The sequence below is a fragment of the Ictidomys tridecemlineatus genome, chromosome 4 (assembly GCF_052094955.1).
Source record: "Ictidomys tridecemlineatus isolate mIctTri1 chromosome 4, mIctTri1.hap1, whole genome shotgun sequence".
NCBI classification, from domain to species: Eukaryota; Metazoa; Chordata; class Mammalia; order Rodentia; family Sciuridae; genus Ictidomys; species Ictidomys tridecemlineatus.
In genome coordinates, this window is record NC_135480.1 from 146,166,695 (window position 1) to 146,183,955 (window position 17,261).

The following is a 17,261-nucleotide window of genomic DNA, read 5'->3' on the forward strand; positions in this document are numbered from 1 at the left end:
GTGCAATAAAATCAAATAAGGGCAAAACTCCCCTCTTTCAGGACACTATGAATGTAGCTGCTCCTTGTGTATACTTGAGGCTTTAAAGAAAAAATGATGTTCCTAATTTAGAAGAACAAATTGGATATCTTTCTTTTAAACACATGTCATGTAAGAAAATGGAGTACCTGGACATTGGCAAAGTCGACTCGGTTGAGGTCATTGAGCATCTGGTTGATTTGAGAAGTGTTCTGAAGTACTGCACGAGCTGCCTGGGCCAGGTGATTGAGTGACGTGTATCTTCGCAGAGTCTGGGCAAAGGCACTTACAGCGGCAACCTGTAAAGAAACCCCAGTCAGTTGAGAATATTTTTTTCCTTCAGTAAAAGAAGAAACCACTGCAATCTTCAAATCTTTTTTCCCTTGCCAAAATTAAATGTTTCCCTTTGACACTTAGTTCCCATTCATTTGTTGAGAGAGTTTACTTGTAAATTATAGCATTTAAATCTCTTAAACCAAGAATTATTTTGCTTTTGAGAATGTTGAGGTCAAGACTAAAACAAACTCCCACACTCTTCCATAGCATTAATTAAACCAATCTTGCAAGTAACTACTCATCCACAGCAAGAAATGATTTTGTCTATGGAAGAAGAAAAAAAGTTGGTTTTCATTTCTTTTTTCACATTTTTTTGGACAGCCAATTAAAAATAGGCAGGTAAAAACATATATATATATATATATATATATATATTTTAATTTGGAAAACTCAACCAGAGAGTGCAATTTTTAAAATTGGATTAAAAAATACTTTTCAGAATTCTAACAATCAGAATCACTCTTATGGCCTTTATTATAACAACTTGGATGGTTTTAAGGCAAAATGAGGGAACTCATAATTTTTTATTAGTTAAGAAATTCATCAAAGACAAGCAAAAACAACTCTTTCAGAATTTGAATTTCTTTAAAAGGGTTATCCAGGAAATTTCCATTTGCCCCTCAAAATTTGCTTTCCATTCCTCTCCATCCTGCTCTGTGCCCAGAGAAGCAGACATAAATGGACTAAATTAACCTTGTCCTTTGCCCTCTAGCTTCCAGTTGGAAGCACTGTTAGGAGACTGGATGATTGAAGAGTGGTCAGAGTATTTATTCCCACAATCTTTGCTTTCTTCCTGCTTGGACAAAACCTGCTTTCCTTTTCTAAGGCTACTATGGTCCTGTGGGAAGGAGGGGATTTTCTAATGCCATGGCTCTCGCTTCTTACCCTCTTCAGACCTTAGTAATACTTTCCACTTCTGCTATCCTGGAATGCTTAACCATTCCTCCTTTGTTTTCTCATCTCTCATACCTTTGAAAATAAACTCCTAAATTCTCAATAATTCCCCACTTTAGATAAATATACCATTGTTCTTGATGAAACTTGAATTAATCAGTTTATTTTGAAAGACATCAAAGATAATACAGAAGAAAAAAAAAGAACGAAAAAGCAGTCTGGTTAACTAATTCTCATGATTTCATGGAGATTTGTTGCACATACAGTAGATCTAATGATTACCTTTTAAAATATGTTAAAAACTAACATATACAGGAAGATATGGTATTTTATTGTTTATGGACATATAAGGAAGAAGCTATAAAGTCAATTGGCTGAGTGACACGATGGTCACAGGACAAAGAATGCTCTATCTTGATTGTGAGATGTTTTAGGACTGTATGAAACTTACAGTGGTACCCAAATATACTCAAAGAAGAGTCTTCTTCCTTTTTTTTTGGTTTTGTATTTTATATTGAGTACATTTTATGTGTCAGGCACTGGGTTAAAGTGACTCATATACATCACCTTGTTCAACTGTTATAACTATCTTATTAGACACACATTATGATTTAAAGAAGATAAGTAGCTCACTCAAGTTTGCACAGAAATTCCATAAACTCCAATAAACCCAGGCATTTTGATCCCCACAGACAGAGTCATTGGAAAGCTGCTTCTTCAGGGTAAATTATCTTCATTGATAGAACAGCTAAAAAAAGACTGCCTATCAGTGACAGTGGAAGGACAGAGGGTACCCTCCACCATGGAAAATCATCTAAATCAACCTTGGAGGTTAATGAGATGGACAGTGTTGCAGCCAGATTGCTACTACATTCACTCTGATGACACTGGGGGATGAAGTACTTTCACCTTTTGAGGTACTGTTATATATATGACTGATTATGCAAGTTGGAAAGAATTCTTCTGTCATAATCAAATAGCACCTTTCATTTGCGTGTGGCTTGAAGAGAATTTTCTGCCATGATGGAAATGCTCCAGATATGGTAGCCACTAGCTACATGGGGTTATTGAGCACCTGAAATGTAGTTAGTGTGACTATCAAACTTAGTTTTTAATTTCACTTAACTTTAATTTAAAATTCAAATGTAAACATATAAATGTAACTAACTCTACTGTATGATCAGCATAGCTGTAGAGCAATAAATGAAATGTTAGTGGACACCTAAATAAAATGTTGCCTTCTAGATGGAAACTTTTTTATTTTTTATTTTTGACAATGGATATTGAATTCAGGGGTGTTTTCCCACTGAGTCACATCTCCAGCCTTTTGTAAATGTATTTTCTCTAGAGATAGGTCTCCATAAGTTGCTCAGGGCCTCGCTAAATCATTAAGGCTGGCTTTGAAATTGTAATCCTCCTGCCTCAGCCTCCCAAGCTGCTGGGATTATAGGTGTGTGCTACCAGGCCTGAGAGAGATAGAAAGCTTTATTGAAAACCTTAAACCAAAGTAGAAAGAACTAGAAACTACTTCTGTTCCCCAAAAGACTTGTCTGTTATATGAACTTCAGCCTATCAACTTTGTCTCTAAACTGAAAGACTAGATATATTCATTATCAGACTTCAATAATATAATAATGGACTAAAAGCTGCAAATGGGATTTATGGTATCTAAAATAAAGTACAGAATCAGTCCAATCTTCATATGGTGATATATTTACAGGTTAACCTAAACTAATAGAACCAGTAGAAGATTACCTGGAGATGAAAATTCATAATGCAAGCAATGTGAAATATCTCTAGTAAAATATCTTTAGACTAGAATATTCATATCTTAAGCTATGTTTAATATTATACATTCCTGATACATACCAAATCAATTATAACTCTTCACTTAAAGAGAATTTCTCTAAAGACAAAAGAAAAAGCAGATACAAAGTGTACCTTGGTTTGTATCATTCTCTGTGGAATATTGTTCATGGCATTGGAAAGCCAACCTTCAAGGCTTTTTGCAAAATTTCGAATGGCTTGGGTCAAGGCACCTAAATGAAAATAAAGGCAAAATGAAAAAGATACCAAAGACTGTTAGTCTTTATGCTGGAATAAGGGAAAACACAAGTATATAATATCTAATATAGCATAAAATAGAATTTATATTGTCCTTATTGATGAAATTTTAACCTTATTGTGAAATTCTCAAAGTATCCAAGAATTATATTTTGGGCTATTTAATTTCTTTTAAGCTATTTTGTTCCCAATATTAAGATACTTTTTTGGGAAATGAAAACATTCAAACATTTTTGCTTACAGCAACATATACCAGTTGTGAATATATTTATGGTATTTTCTCTCTTAGATAAAACACTTTTTTCATTACTAGTTTTGTACTCAAAGGCTATTTTCTTTATAAATTCCTCATTTTAATTATTTTTGAGTTCTTAATCTATTTTCATTTCTTTATTTAAAAAGAAACAAAGTGCACACCTTTTTCTTTTTCACTGTTTTTCTATACATCTATTTACACTAGAATCTATGAATAATAGTATTTATCTTTCACTTGTTGAAAAGTAAGGTAAAAATTAAAATTGACTCAAAATTTTTGGATAACTATTTTCTACTTCATTTGGTAGGTAGACATCATTGTGATAAAACTGTCACCTAAACCAATAAAAGTTCATTCAATATTTTTCAAATAAAATTTGTTAAAACCTGAAGTTGGGATAGGTCTAAGTGACAGAAACTTTTATGGTGGTAATAAAATGATCAGAAGCTTCTTCATTCATCACTGACAACTGACTATTTTACAAAAAGGAATGTGCTTACTGAAATTCCTCAACAAGTCATTCAGCCAGTAGTACTTTTACCTCCTCTGTGCCCTTAGCTCCACACTATGGGGAGCAGTTTTAGATATTTAATGAATAAATGCTTCAAGAACTCAGAACATAAAATTAATTTCTGCATGTTTCCTACTATATGGTAGATATCAAAATATTATAGTCTACTATCAGAAATTAAGAAGTTACATTTTTGGCCAACTGCTCCCAAGAATATAACATCAATGATAGGATTAAATTATTTGATTTTTCTTTCTGTGCTCTAGTGAGTCTGACATACCTCTCTATTAGCTTTGTAAAAATAGATTTTAAAAATATTTTAACTCACTTAAATTATTTGCAAAGGATATAAAGTTTTCTATTCCAATAAAAAAACAACTAAGTATTTTAAAAAGATCTATTTAATGGTCAAATGACAGAAGAGACTGAAATGACCTAAATTTTGATTAGGAAAACACTTAAGAAGTGTGGACTTTTAACCATGAGAATTGGAAACTCTGAATCAGAAATTTCTTGAGAACTGATCTTTTGGAATCTCAAAAGTTTCCCACATTAGCCAAAAAAGAAAAAAGAAAGAAAAATATCTTTCTTTTGTGTTATGTACTAGAACCATGGAGTGCAGGCATGAATGGAAATGAAAGAGAGTGAAAAAACCTTAACAACCTTTTGAAACTCAGTAAAATTTTGTTCATGATTCAATTTGGCAATTTGCATTTTCCATGTTTCCTACTATTAATATTTAATATTTATTTAATCTAAAAATATGAGAATCTATATATATTATTTTAAAAAATTTATATGGGCCTTGTTTTATCTATACAAACTTTAGGTGAAGAAGATAATAAAATAAAAAGATGTACTCTGTATTTTAAATAAGTTTTTAAATTTTATTTTTTAGTTGTAGGTGAACACAATACCTTTATTTTATTTTTATGTGATGCTGAGGATCGAACCCAGTGCATCATGCATGCCAGGTGAGCTCTCTACCTCTGAGACACAACCCCAGCCCATGTATTTTAAATAATTTTAAGGTTTTACTGTTTTTGTACTAAATGACATTCTAGATCGCCTTTAATTATATTCATAACATTTAAGTGTGGCCAGTTGAGTTCTTATACAATATTTTAGACTTATTTTTTTCATTTTCAGATAAATGTATTTTAGAATACAGTAGCTTCAAGCTGACTTTAAATTAGTGTGATGTGCAGACTTTTTTTTTTTTGGTTAAAAAAAGAAATCCCATCTGGACAGAAAATGGTAGAGTGAAGTACTAGTAGCCAGGAAAATACAATTTTTTAAATATAAAATTAAGTTTGCTTGCTGTATAGGGATTCACGTAAGATCAAAATTGTATAGACTGATTACAACAACTTTTAAAGACTTACAAATGAATATATGGCTTGAAATTTAAAATTTATTCCAAAACTGACTTGTCTCAACCTACTCAAGGTTAGTATTCAAATTCATAATTAGAAGACAGATATTTAAATTGTGTTCAAAGTTTAATTTTGTTAAGCCTCATTGCAGAATGGGAATTAAATTTGGTAGGATGGTACATGAAATACATTTCATAATTTCAGAGAAGTTATTCAGTTTTCTGCTAAGTGTAGAGACCAACTACAGAATAAACTGTTTATCAAATCAAAATTTGCAAGACAAAGGACAATTGTATTGTGTACTTAAAATTCTAAGACTTAAAGTCAACTAAAATTGATACATGACTTAAATTAGAGCACTGTTAAGGTCACAAAGTCTTATGATGCTAGTACAGAAACAAAATATTTCAAAACAATTTAATGAATATTGATGTTGATTTGCCTCAAAAAAGAAAGCACTCACTACCATGCCTTCTTGTATTTCGTGAGGAAAAGTGAATATTAGCAGTAAGATATTATAGGCTAATGCACTACCCTATGCAGCTTCTCTTAAACATCTCTAGAGATAATCACCCAGAGCACAGGGAGCAAGAGAAACAAGGGAATCAGATTCTGGAGCATAAACCAGTAAAGAATTTACATAGTGAAATTTTTTCATGACAATATCACTTTTCATCACTCTTTAGTCAGGAAGCTTGGTGCAGATAATAAGAAACACATTGGCAATTTATAAAAATTGGGGACGATGTCAGTGGATTTCTTTTATTTTCACTTATTACTTCATAAATTTTATGAGGGTGTTCATTGATATTATATGTAAACATATCTAAGCATCTACTTTAAGGTGGTGGGGAATTCATACCTCTTTTTGTTGTCTGTCATATTTGGGGGGAGAAGTATAAACATATAACATCTTTCCCTTTTCTTCTACTACATTTATATGCTTTCTTAAAAAAATTAACAAAAATCATCTGTGAACAGTGTACTTGAAGTGCATACTTAATCGCCAATTTCACAAGCCAAAAGAATGCTTTTACTTTATTAATGTCAGGGAATAGTGGAAACTGTACCATTTCTTTAAAAGTAAAGGATCATCATTATATGCTTATACTGATGCAGGCAAAAAATAGTTTCATGTGCTTCTATCAGTATCTGTAATAGCATTTTTTACTAATCATTGGAGAAAACAGCTTTGTTTGTAACAAGGCAGTTTAAAAAGCACCATCACTTAAAAAGGTAATCTAAGCTATCTATGTAATTCCTACTTGCTTTATAGTGGAAATACAATGCTTGTGTAGTTACATAGATTTTTCTCTTAAAATACCAGTTAACCATTATTGTTAATAGGAACCAAGTCTATAGTTCTTAACATGATGTAGGTGACAAAGAAAATGCTTTTTTAAAGAAATTAAACTTCACAGAAGACCAAGATAAATTCATTTCACATCAACGGTAACTATGTAAGGGACTGATCTGCAATTACAGATTTTAGCAATTTTTTGCTATATGAAGGGGAACTTGTCCTTGAGTAAAATAATTTTTCATGGTTGCCTAAAATGGGAGTGTTCTTACAATTAGTTTATAGGGCTGGCACATCTCTAGGTTGGCTTTTTTAATCAAAAAGAAAGTGAAAGATTGGAAAACAGATAATTTTCCCCCTTTTATTACAGTTTTGCTCTAGGCTACTTTCATGCAATATTCTCTTTTGCATGTTTCCTATTTGACAAATTTAAATAAAATTAGGATCATTCCAGATTGCAATGTCACTTCCCCAAACTTCCTGGGTGGAATGTATCAGAACAAAAGCATCCGTAGTTGTCTGCATTTAACTTACTAGGAATAGGTCTAAGGACGTCGGGGATGAGAATCTCCACCAAAGCCTGGTACATCCCATGGTCACAGTTACACATCCATTTCAGAATAGACTCATGTTTGCACAGAGTTATCAGCTTTGCTTTCGGTAGTCGACTTTCTATTTCACTCAGATTGCTGGTGTGAATAAATGTAGCAAATGAATAGATGGCAAATGAGGATAAAAAAGAAAATGGACTTTAAAAATAGTTTATCAAATATTACTGAGGTTAGAACTATACCACCACTGTACTGGTGCCATATGGCTGGATTTATATTTATATTTATATATATATATATATATAAAATATTCCCCCAGAGTTGCCTATACACATTAAATTTTTCTGATGGTCTGAAAGGCAGATATGATAGCAATTTCATGAGGATGAAATAGCTCTACTGTTGTCCCCCATATCAATAAAAATGGGAGCTATATGTGTGTGTGTATAAATATATATATACACACACACTGAAACCTCAAGAGAGCAGTTTGCGGTTTATTTCTAGGATGGCCAAAGCATTAATCTATTCACTTTATTTTATCAGTAAGGTTCACAACTGGTATACATATCTCTAATTCATTAGCTGTAACACCTACTCAGTCATGAAAATGAACTGGAAAAGCATATTGATTCTGACCTTGATTCGGTAATAGTAGTGCCATCAGTTGGAGTAGAGGGAGAATAGCGCCAGAATGTTTGCCACAATTTTTCTATCAAGCTAAATTGAAGATTCACAACAACATCCAATATTGCCTATAAAACAAAATGGTATCAGTATTACCTCACAATATTACTTACAGGGTGGGTGAAAGAGTCTAATGAGACTTTATATGGTAAATATCTCATTGGGTTCATAAGTTAACAAATAGTGAAAGTGAACTAAATTTTACCAATGGAAGTAAAGGAAACAAAGTGATTAACTAGAAAATAAAAGGAAAAAAACTCTTGTAAAATTAAGCAGGATAACTTGTATTCCTTCTATAATGGCATCATATCCTAGCCTCTCTTTCACCTTTCTTTTCTTCTCCATTTTTATGCTTGTTTTTCTTTTCTCCATTTTCTTCCTTATTTTTCTTGTGTTCCTTTACCTGCTGCTTCCTTCTGCCTCTATCTATTCTCAGACCAGGAACAGTATAGCAAGTGATCAATTCACATTAGTCCTCTTGGGGCTAAGTGACCACTGGTCATCAAATGGGGCACAAGAGTGTAGAGGTGCTTCTCTATGGAAAATGGAGTTAGGGTTGAATTAACTCTTCTAAGGCCACTGACCAGGATGTTCCTAGCCAGAGAGAGGCTTTAACAAAGTATACAGTCATCAGGCCTTCAGAGGATGGCACTTATCTGGGTAGTAAAGGATACAAGAAGCACCCTCCTTTGGTCACACAATGCCTTCCCTTTAACATCAAAGAATCTAACCCATTTCTGCACACTCCCTGTAGAGAGCAGCTTTAAGACTAACCCTTTTTATCCCCAGGGTCCTCACCTTCATTTTCTCCTTAATTTTAGTTTCTACAACCATTTTCCAGATGCATCAAGGAATTTTCCGTTTCTTTATTTTCTTCGTGCTTTTTATTAAATGATGCTAAAATATATTACTTTTCCTATTAACTTTGATGATGACCAGATTTAATCTCAGTCTACCATTACAATTAATTTATAAATTAGCTGTTAGATATGAAGCCAAAAGGACACTTATTTATGAAAAGACACACGATTCTGTGAGTATTTTGAGCCTTTAAAGACAGAAGTAACTTATATGCATGTATAATGTGGAGTCATCAAAAATTGAGAACCAGAATAGGTAAAAGAGCCCCATCAAGATCTTCAAAATTCACGGAAGCAGAGAGAATGGGCCAAGTAGAGTCTGTCTAAATATTTTGGGCAAAAAGAACAATAATTTATACTCTATAATTTAATAATTATAGAATTGTGCTATTTATGTAGAGATAGCCCTATACATGATACACAGAATAGCTGACTTAAAAACCTAAGACTAACTCAAATATTAAAAAAAAATCTGTTTAGAGTTACTCTTTTGGGAATGAGTAGGGAATGTTGCAAGCAGTTTGTTGGACAGTGAAAATGAAGTCAATACATTCCTCAGCAACATTCAAAAATACAAAACTGAGCTTTGAGCAGGGAGTGGCAGCATTTGTCTGTATTCCCAATTACTAAGCAGGCTGAGAAAGGAGAATTGCAAGTTCAAGACCACTCTAGGAAATAGTTCAAGACCACATCTCAAAAAAAAAGTCAGTAAAAATTAAAACAATCCCTAAAAATAAAGGACATACAGATGTCCCTTAGCCCAAACAAAAATAAAAACTTTCTCCAAAAGCAAATTATTACAGTTGGTTTCCAAAAATGCAGTTTAGGCATATCAAGAGATATCTCTAAGTGTGAAACAGCTATTAATATTTTACATACCTCTACTATGAGACTGTTGTAAGAACACTATATGTATATGTTAAAAGAAAAACATATAGCTGGAGCAAATTGTGTAGAAAATTGTACTTGCTCCTTATATAACAAAACTAGTGACATTTATGAAATCTTTGATAAACAAATTATGAGAATTCCAAATAATAAGCAAAGTAGGAATATTAGTCTTTCTTTAAAAATATAAACTGTAGGAAATGTGAAATAAAGTAAGGCAAATAAAGGGGTTCAATGAATGCATCTTATATTCAATATATCCTTGAATTAAATAATCTCAAATAACTCTTTTGAAAAGGACATCAACATCAACCTCATTTGAGGCAGTTTTACAAATGAATGAAACATTTTATTATTTGTCCACCCACTTTAAGATATAAATTAAAATAATATAAGGCATATTCCACTGCCTTAGGGCAAAGGATTATTTACAGGATTGGACATGAGATTTAGGGAGCTGTATTTCAAAAATGTAAAAGTCTGAGAGGAAAAAATAATTAGAGTATTTCTTTTCTATGTACACCACCCACCCCATGAAAAGTGGCACAGACACTTGTGACTTTGAAATGAATAGGGATTATTTTATGGGCCATCATTTTCCACACAGATTAATTATTATACATGTCCTATCTCTTCATGCAGAGTATATTTATTCCTGACAATTGGTATGTTCATGAAAATTTTATAATCCAAAGCATATTTTCATCTTATTGGAGGAGTCTCTTACTTAGAATAATCATACTGCAATTCTTTAGGAAGTAAATAATCTTACTGTATATTTATGCTCAAACTTACATTCTGAATAAATATGAGAAACTTTTTTTAAAAAATTCAAACTATATTTTTACAGGCTGGTTGCTTAAAGCAGGGTTCATCTGAGCACAGAGAAACAAAAACTTGTTTAGAAAAAATCTGTACACAAACTTTCATTGAATTTGATGACAGCTGTAGAAAGAATTTTTCCCCATGTATATAAGGATAATCCAGAAATTTTCTCATCTTGGCGAAAGCACAACAGTCAAAAGTAAATGACACTAAGAAATGTTGGGAACTGGTAGGGAACACTGAAGAACATTTCTGGCACATACTCTGCTAATAAGGAGAGAATTCACCCTGGTTGTCAATAACTTAGCATCCTTGACCAATACTTCGATTCACCCAAGCAATTCTTATTTCTGGAGTGGGAAAAAAAATCTGTGAGTGTTATAAGCTGAAACTTCTTACTGCACATTGCATTGTCAGCAGTCAGGAGGACTATCCCAGATATTCAACAGATAATCTTCAACTTTTAAGCAAATAACAAATACCCTTGGAATATAGCTATTTAAATTCTAAATAGAATCCTCTTTCAAAAGAAGAAGCACTTAAGAAAACTCTGTAATCCATGATGCCTTCCCTACCAGGTGAGCTGCAGATTTATTAATATGCTGGCATGCAGAGAGCTCACCTTCTAAACTACATCATGTGGGAAGGACAATAGGAACAGGGATCAAAAACACCAAGAGAAACTTAATTGACCACAAAAAATGAAACAAAATTAGAGCCTCATGCTCCCTGGAAGGAAAACCTGAAGTGCTTTATTGAACATTTCTAGAAATCATTTTTAATAGAAATATACCATGGTGTAAAATTCAAAAGGATAAAGGACACACTAAAAAAATCAGTCTTCTGATTCCCAGTCACTTGGTTTCCTTTATAAAGACAATCACTATTAACATTCTCCTGTTCTTTCTGGAGAGATGTATATATATGTTCTCTTTCACTTAAAAGAAAATATGCTACATATAGTTTTACACTATAATTTTTCTTTTAACATTAAATCCTGGCACTTGTTCCATTTTAGTATATTTAGGGTTGTCTGTTCTCTGGCTGTACAGTACCAGATTTTTATCTAGTTCCCTATTAGATATAGCCAACCTTTTAAATTAAAAAGAATAATGCAACAAATTCCCTGTACACTTGTCTTGTCACCCATATGTAAGTATTTTTGTAGGATAAATACCTAGAAGTGGAATTGCTGCATCAAAGGATTCAGATTAGGATAGGCTTAAGAAATGGAGAATAAAATGTACTCTCACTTTCCTGCATTCCTCACCTCTCCACTCTGAGACAAGAAAGAAGAAAAATGAATTTATTAGTGCTCAAAGAAATGCTCAAAAGAATTAGTACTAACTTCATGTGTACTCTAGGAATAAGCTTGATTATTTTGCTTTAACAAATTTTCTGGCAAAACTTAGTGCATGTTCATACCACATTTGAAAAGACTTACCTCACAGTGCTCTCGATAAAGACTCTGCAGTGACTTGATATCCTCAAAGGTAGTACCATCTGGCAGAGAAGAGATTTCAACTTCTCCAAACTCTGGAAGTGCTCGAGATGCATCTGTTACCATGACAACATAACAGAAAAAAGCTACTGTGGATGGTGTCAATTACAGATTAATGAGGAAAAATTTCAGAAGACTAAAAAGAAAAAAAAATTTAGAGGTCAGAGGGCCAAAGAACAAGGACTTTTCAAATTAATATTTTGCAAGCAAAACTTAACAACATGATCAGCACAAAATATAAGAATAGAGGGTACACACTGAGGAATTTTTAGAAATCAAATTTTCACTCCAGTTATATCAGAAATCCTACAGCCCAGGCCTCTATTAAAAGAAAATATCTCAAGCTTGCTGGTACCAAATTTAGTTATTTTCATTATCATGCTACTTAACTGCACAAAAAATAAATGTAGCCTTAAATTTATTATGTTCAGATAATATAATCAGAAGCCAAGAGAATTATGAAATACAAAGAAAACCACAAAAATAAAGTTAAATTTAACAACATTAATTTGATGTAATGGATGATACTATTGTCCTATAACTAGATTATCTCTTGTAACATGAACATGGGATCGGCTGTTGTAGTACAGGATTTTTTGCATTTGATAGGCCTATTCTAACATATATTACATGATTGGTACTTTGCCCATTATTCTTCTGCATTCAAATGACTGTGAAACTTGCCTCTACACAGAGAGTAGGGACATGATTTAGCCTTCCCTTGAGAGGAAGGCATAATTTACATAGTCTCTTTCTGTTCTTTTTTTTTTTTTCATTAGCTCTGGACAATTATCGTAAATACACTTTGGTGCTTGCTTTATCATAAACTCAAATATAAATGTGGCAAGTAAAACTGCAGAACTGTATTTAGCTTTAGCTTTTAGGCAAAATTCAGGACATGATTTCATTATTTTTTGACATTATTTGAAATTAATTGAAAGCTCAAGGGTCCACAAGACTATATCTGAGGACTTTAATTTGGGAAATACTGCCACATTTTCAACTTCAGTAATCATTCCAATTTGAGAGTCTCTTCCAGTTGTCTTTGTTGGAAAGTGCACATGGATACATATATACGCATACATAAGCACATACACACACACTCTCTGACTGCATCTATGCAAGTTGATATGTTGTATGAACACTATGCATGCTCATTTCCAGAAGAATTCTGCATTAAATTTAACTGCTACTTTTGTTCTTAGGCTATCGCAGTAATATGTAAAATGTTGTAGTTCTACTTCCTAATTCTTTCAATAACAAGAAACATAGATACTATCTAAAAATTACAAAAATAGAAAGCACTAGGATCAATGTAAAAGAATAAATTACTTTTTGAAAGTTTAATACAATTTTCTTCTAATCTGATACTGTCTGCAAATACAACTTTGTATACAGAAAAATAGAATTCTTTTTGGTCCTTGAAATAACTACTGCAAGTAAACAAAGCATAATTTTAATAACATAAGCCAATTAATATAAATTCTGGAAAATACTTTTATACCCTTTAATGGATTATGCATTTCAAAGTCCTACTTTGCTCAAGACTTTTAAAAATAAAGTTCAAGTGGGAAAGTAGAGATGAACTAAAACTATATGATGTACATAGTTTCAAAACAATCTTTCTATGTAATTAACATTTGTAATGGACATTGTACTGGGAGAAAAGACTTATTGTTCTCTTCAAAATCCCAAGAGCAACTAATAGGCAGTACACCTTAACATACCTAAAAACTGTTGATGATGTTGACTTTGGGCAATTACAGTTTGCTCAACAGATGTGCCTGTCTGCTGACCACTTCCTGTGAAACCATCTGCAACCCCATCCACTTTCTGCATAGGCTTGTACCTAAAAATATTAGATGGAAAAAAAAATTATTCCTTACTTTTTTGTACTATCCCGAACTCCAAGGCATTCAGTTGTAATCTGTCTTCTTTAATGTCTCATGATAGTTGTAGGAATTTTTTTCCCTTAACAATTTCATAAAGTTAGGATGTAGGCAATTTTTTCTCCAATAGTGAAAAGAACAAAGGGGGCAGAATAACAGGAAAAGGAACCATGTTTGAAAATCCAGAAATTTACATAAGAATGAAAGAATTATAAGGTATTTCTATGGATGGCAGCAGCAGATGTCCAAGCTTCTAGTATTAGTATATATTTTGAAAAGTTTTGGAGGCCAATGGATCAAGTTAGAAACATTTTTAAGACACTGAAACTTGAATTTGAACTAAGATCTAGGAGCCTACTGGGACCTAAAAAATGTTGATGAGTGGCTTTCAACTTATTAGTATTTATAAATATAATCAGTCTACAAATCTCATCATACTGTTTTCGTATTTCCTAAAATCTCATATGTATCTCAACACATTCATTTCTCTAGACTCTTATCCACATTTGCAAATACAAAGACTATATGCATCCTTTTGCAGCAAAATACATGCAATAATACATCTACAAACCTAGTTTACCAAAATAAAAGAAGAAAAAAGTCAGCTACAGCAGTGTATTTATCTTTAGATCTTATTTATATGACCTTATGTACTTTTCATATTGCTAAAATAGAAAAAATGTACATCAGCAGCAAGCAGAAAAAGAAAAAAACTTTTTAGAAGAGAAAAATCATATATAAAACATCTCAGGCAAGTCTTCTAGGACAAGTGTACATAAAATAAGTAAGCGGCAGCTCTAATTTCTTCTTTTCTCAGATTGTAAGTATTTTTCTTCATTTTAGAAATGAGAGAAAAGAATTTTTAAATAATCTACAATAAACTTATCACCTAGAAATAGCTTCATTCCCATTATCATGTTAGTCCTTCCTTTATTGCTATTTTTAACTGTGTTTATAAACATAAGAACTAGATATTCTCACCACCTACTTAACCCTTATTTAAACCAAAATTCAACTACATCAATAGTGTGAAGTTATTGTAAATATCAATGCCCTAACTTGTGATTACTATATACTTAGAGATGTCTGTACTCTGACAACAGGTATGAAATGAATGGATCTGGTGAAACATCACCCAAATAATGCTCAGGGTACTTAAGAAATGATTCAGACTTGCATGTTATCAATTATAACTTAGAAAAATAAAACTTTCATGAAAATTTCAAAGTTTCTCATAGTGATATTGACATTTATTTTTTATGTTACAGTATCTTACAAACAACTATGGAAAGCAAAGATAAGTCAAAGGATGAGCTGGGTGAAAATGGTACAACTCATCTCATTCTATGGTTATAACTTTAGTGATGACCTCCTCAACAACAAAATATTAGTTGGTACTTTCTAATATAAATATATAAAAATATACTCTTTTATTTATTGGTTCTTTTAGTTATACATGACAGTAAAATCCATTTTGACATAATTCCACAAATATGGAATTTATCTTGTTCTAACTTAGGAATGCAGTACTTCTCCTTCCCTTTCTCTCTCCCCACCATTTGCTCCCTTTCCTCTATTGATATTTCTGTCAGTTTACCCATAGTTATTTCTTTTAAGTCATTTCTTGTGGATATACATAATGGAGAGATTCACTGTGGTATTTTTTTATATTTACATAAAGAAGTTATGCCAGGCATTTAAACCTACTCTTTCATTGAATAGAAAAATCTTCTGGAAAGCTTCCCCCCCCCCATTCAGGACCATACCAAAAGACAATGGAAGATGTGTTAGAAGTGTAATTTATGAAAAATCTAATGTTTTTTCTGCATTTTTTTTCTTAACACTAACCCTAACCCTAACCCTTTGTGAGGCAAGTACTTTGTGTACTTATATAGGGGAGCAGTTGCTTAATCATTCTGTTCTAGCAGACTTGAATGACTACATCCTTATTTCATTTAGGGAAGTTTCTTATTCTCATTTATTTTTTAATTTGATTTTAGCTCTTTTTTTCAACTATGAAATTTTATATCACTAACAATATATCTGAAAACTGTTTATGTTTCTTAATTTAAGTTAGTGAAGTTTGGAATTCACAGAGTTTAACCAAAGTAGTTAAAGGAATCTGAATCGTTTATCCCGGAGAAGAGGAAATATATTCCCTATAGACTTTAACTTACTAAGTTTAGATGTGAGTTTATAAAGTAATTATGATACTCTGCCCAGCTGTGCTTTATAATGTTCCTTTGCCATATATAGCACCTAGTATTAAAGACATGAAACCAAGGACTAGTGGGGAAAAAAATGTCATATACTCCTCTTAGAATAAGTTTTCAGAGGACAGATGCTATGCCACAATCTACCTGCACACAGTGCTTAGCAAGCCTATAATCTACAAGCAAAATTACCTTCTTCTTTAAGAAGACAGCATTATCATTGTATCATACACAGTGAAAGTGTCTATGAGTAGGAAATATTGTATTTTTAATATGCAGTCAAAAACACAATGAATCACAATTGATGTATGATGATGTTTAATAAGATTGAGTGGGAAGCACTAATTAGAGGTCTACTACATTAAGTGGGAGATGGCAAATACATCAAGGCCAGTTTACAAGGAAAGAAGGAGATAAATTGACAAATCCAGGAGAAAATGTACAGGTCGGTACTTTAGAAAAGCTCTTACATAGTGGGGATGAAGGGAAACACAGAGAAAATACAGTCAGAGCTGGGAAATGAGTGCTTTTATTATAACCATAAGAATAAGGGTAGAAAGATGAATAGTAGATTGAAAGATAGGCACAGATAATACAGTATGGGCATTTCCTTGGTGGAAGTGTTGTATATTGTGACTTATATTGTGACTCATGCTAGACTCCAGGGACAGAATTCAAAGAGCTCTAGGAAGAATGGCACCAGCAAGGGCAGGGGGTTGCATTAGTGTGAGCCTGAAAGTATGGAAGAGCTTCTAGGTAATGTTAACTTTTGCTTTTCCTCTTTGTTAAGTAATGAATCATATACAGTGGCACATTCAAAGTTTACTGCTTGACACTAGATTAGTGCTTGCAAGAAATCCCCAGAAACCAGAAACATTGGGCAGCAAGGGGCTGGATATTCATCTACCTGATTCCATATTTAAGAAAAACATTCTATCTCCTACCAACATCTCAGAGGTTTGGGTCTTCCCAGAAGAGAAGGGAGTTTAACAAGGAGTCAAAAACAACCACATTAAAAATAGGCTAAATAAATACCTATACCTATAAATTAACTTTATAAAATACCTAAAAAATTCAAATACAAAAATTCAA

At 32.5% G+C, this 17,261-nt stretch overlaps 1 protein-coding gene across 12 annotated transcripts in view; it reads right to left on the reverse strand.

Moving 5' to 3' along the window:
• Rfx3 (regulatory factor X3) overlaps positions 1-17,261 on the reverse strand; it is a 300,010-nt gene that overhangs the window by 47,678 nt on the left and 235,071 nt on the right. For 11 of the 12 annotated variants that reach the window (XR_013438109.1, XM_040285704.2, XM_078047591.1 and 8 more), the window contains 6 exons: positions 13,795-13,916; positions 12,011-12,123; positions 7,946-8,061; positions 7,290-7,444; positions 3,190-3,287; positions 168-317 (listed from right to left, as the gene is read on the reverse strand). Coding sequence is in view for 10 of the 12 variants with exons in the window: in XM_040285704.2 (XP_040141638.1) it covers positions 168-317; positions 3,190-3,287; positions 7,290-7,444; positions 7,946-8,061; positions 12,011-12,123; positions 13,795-13,916 (754 nt within the window). In the remaining 2 variants the exon portion in view is untranslated. Of the gene's footprint in view, positions 1-167; positions 318-3,189; positions 3,288-7,289; positions 7,445-7,945; positions 8,062-12,010; positions 12,124-13,794; positions 13,917-17,261 lie in introns of those variants that run through there. The other variant, XR_013438110.1, reaches the window with a different exon arrangement.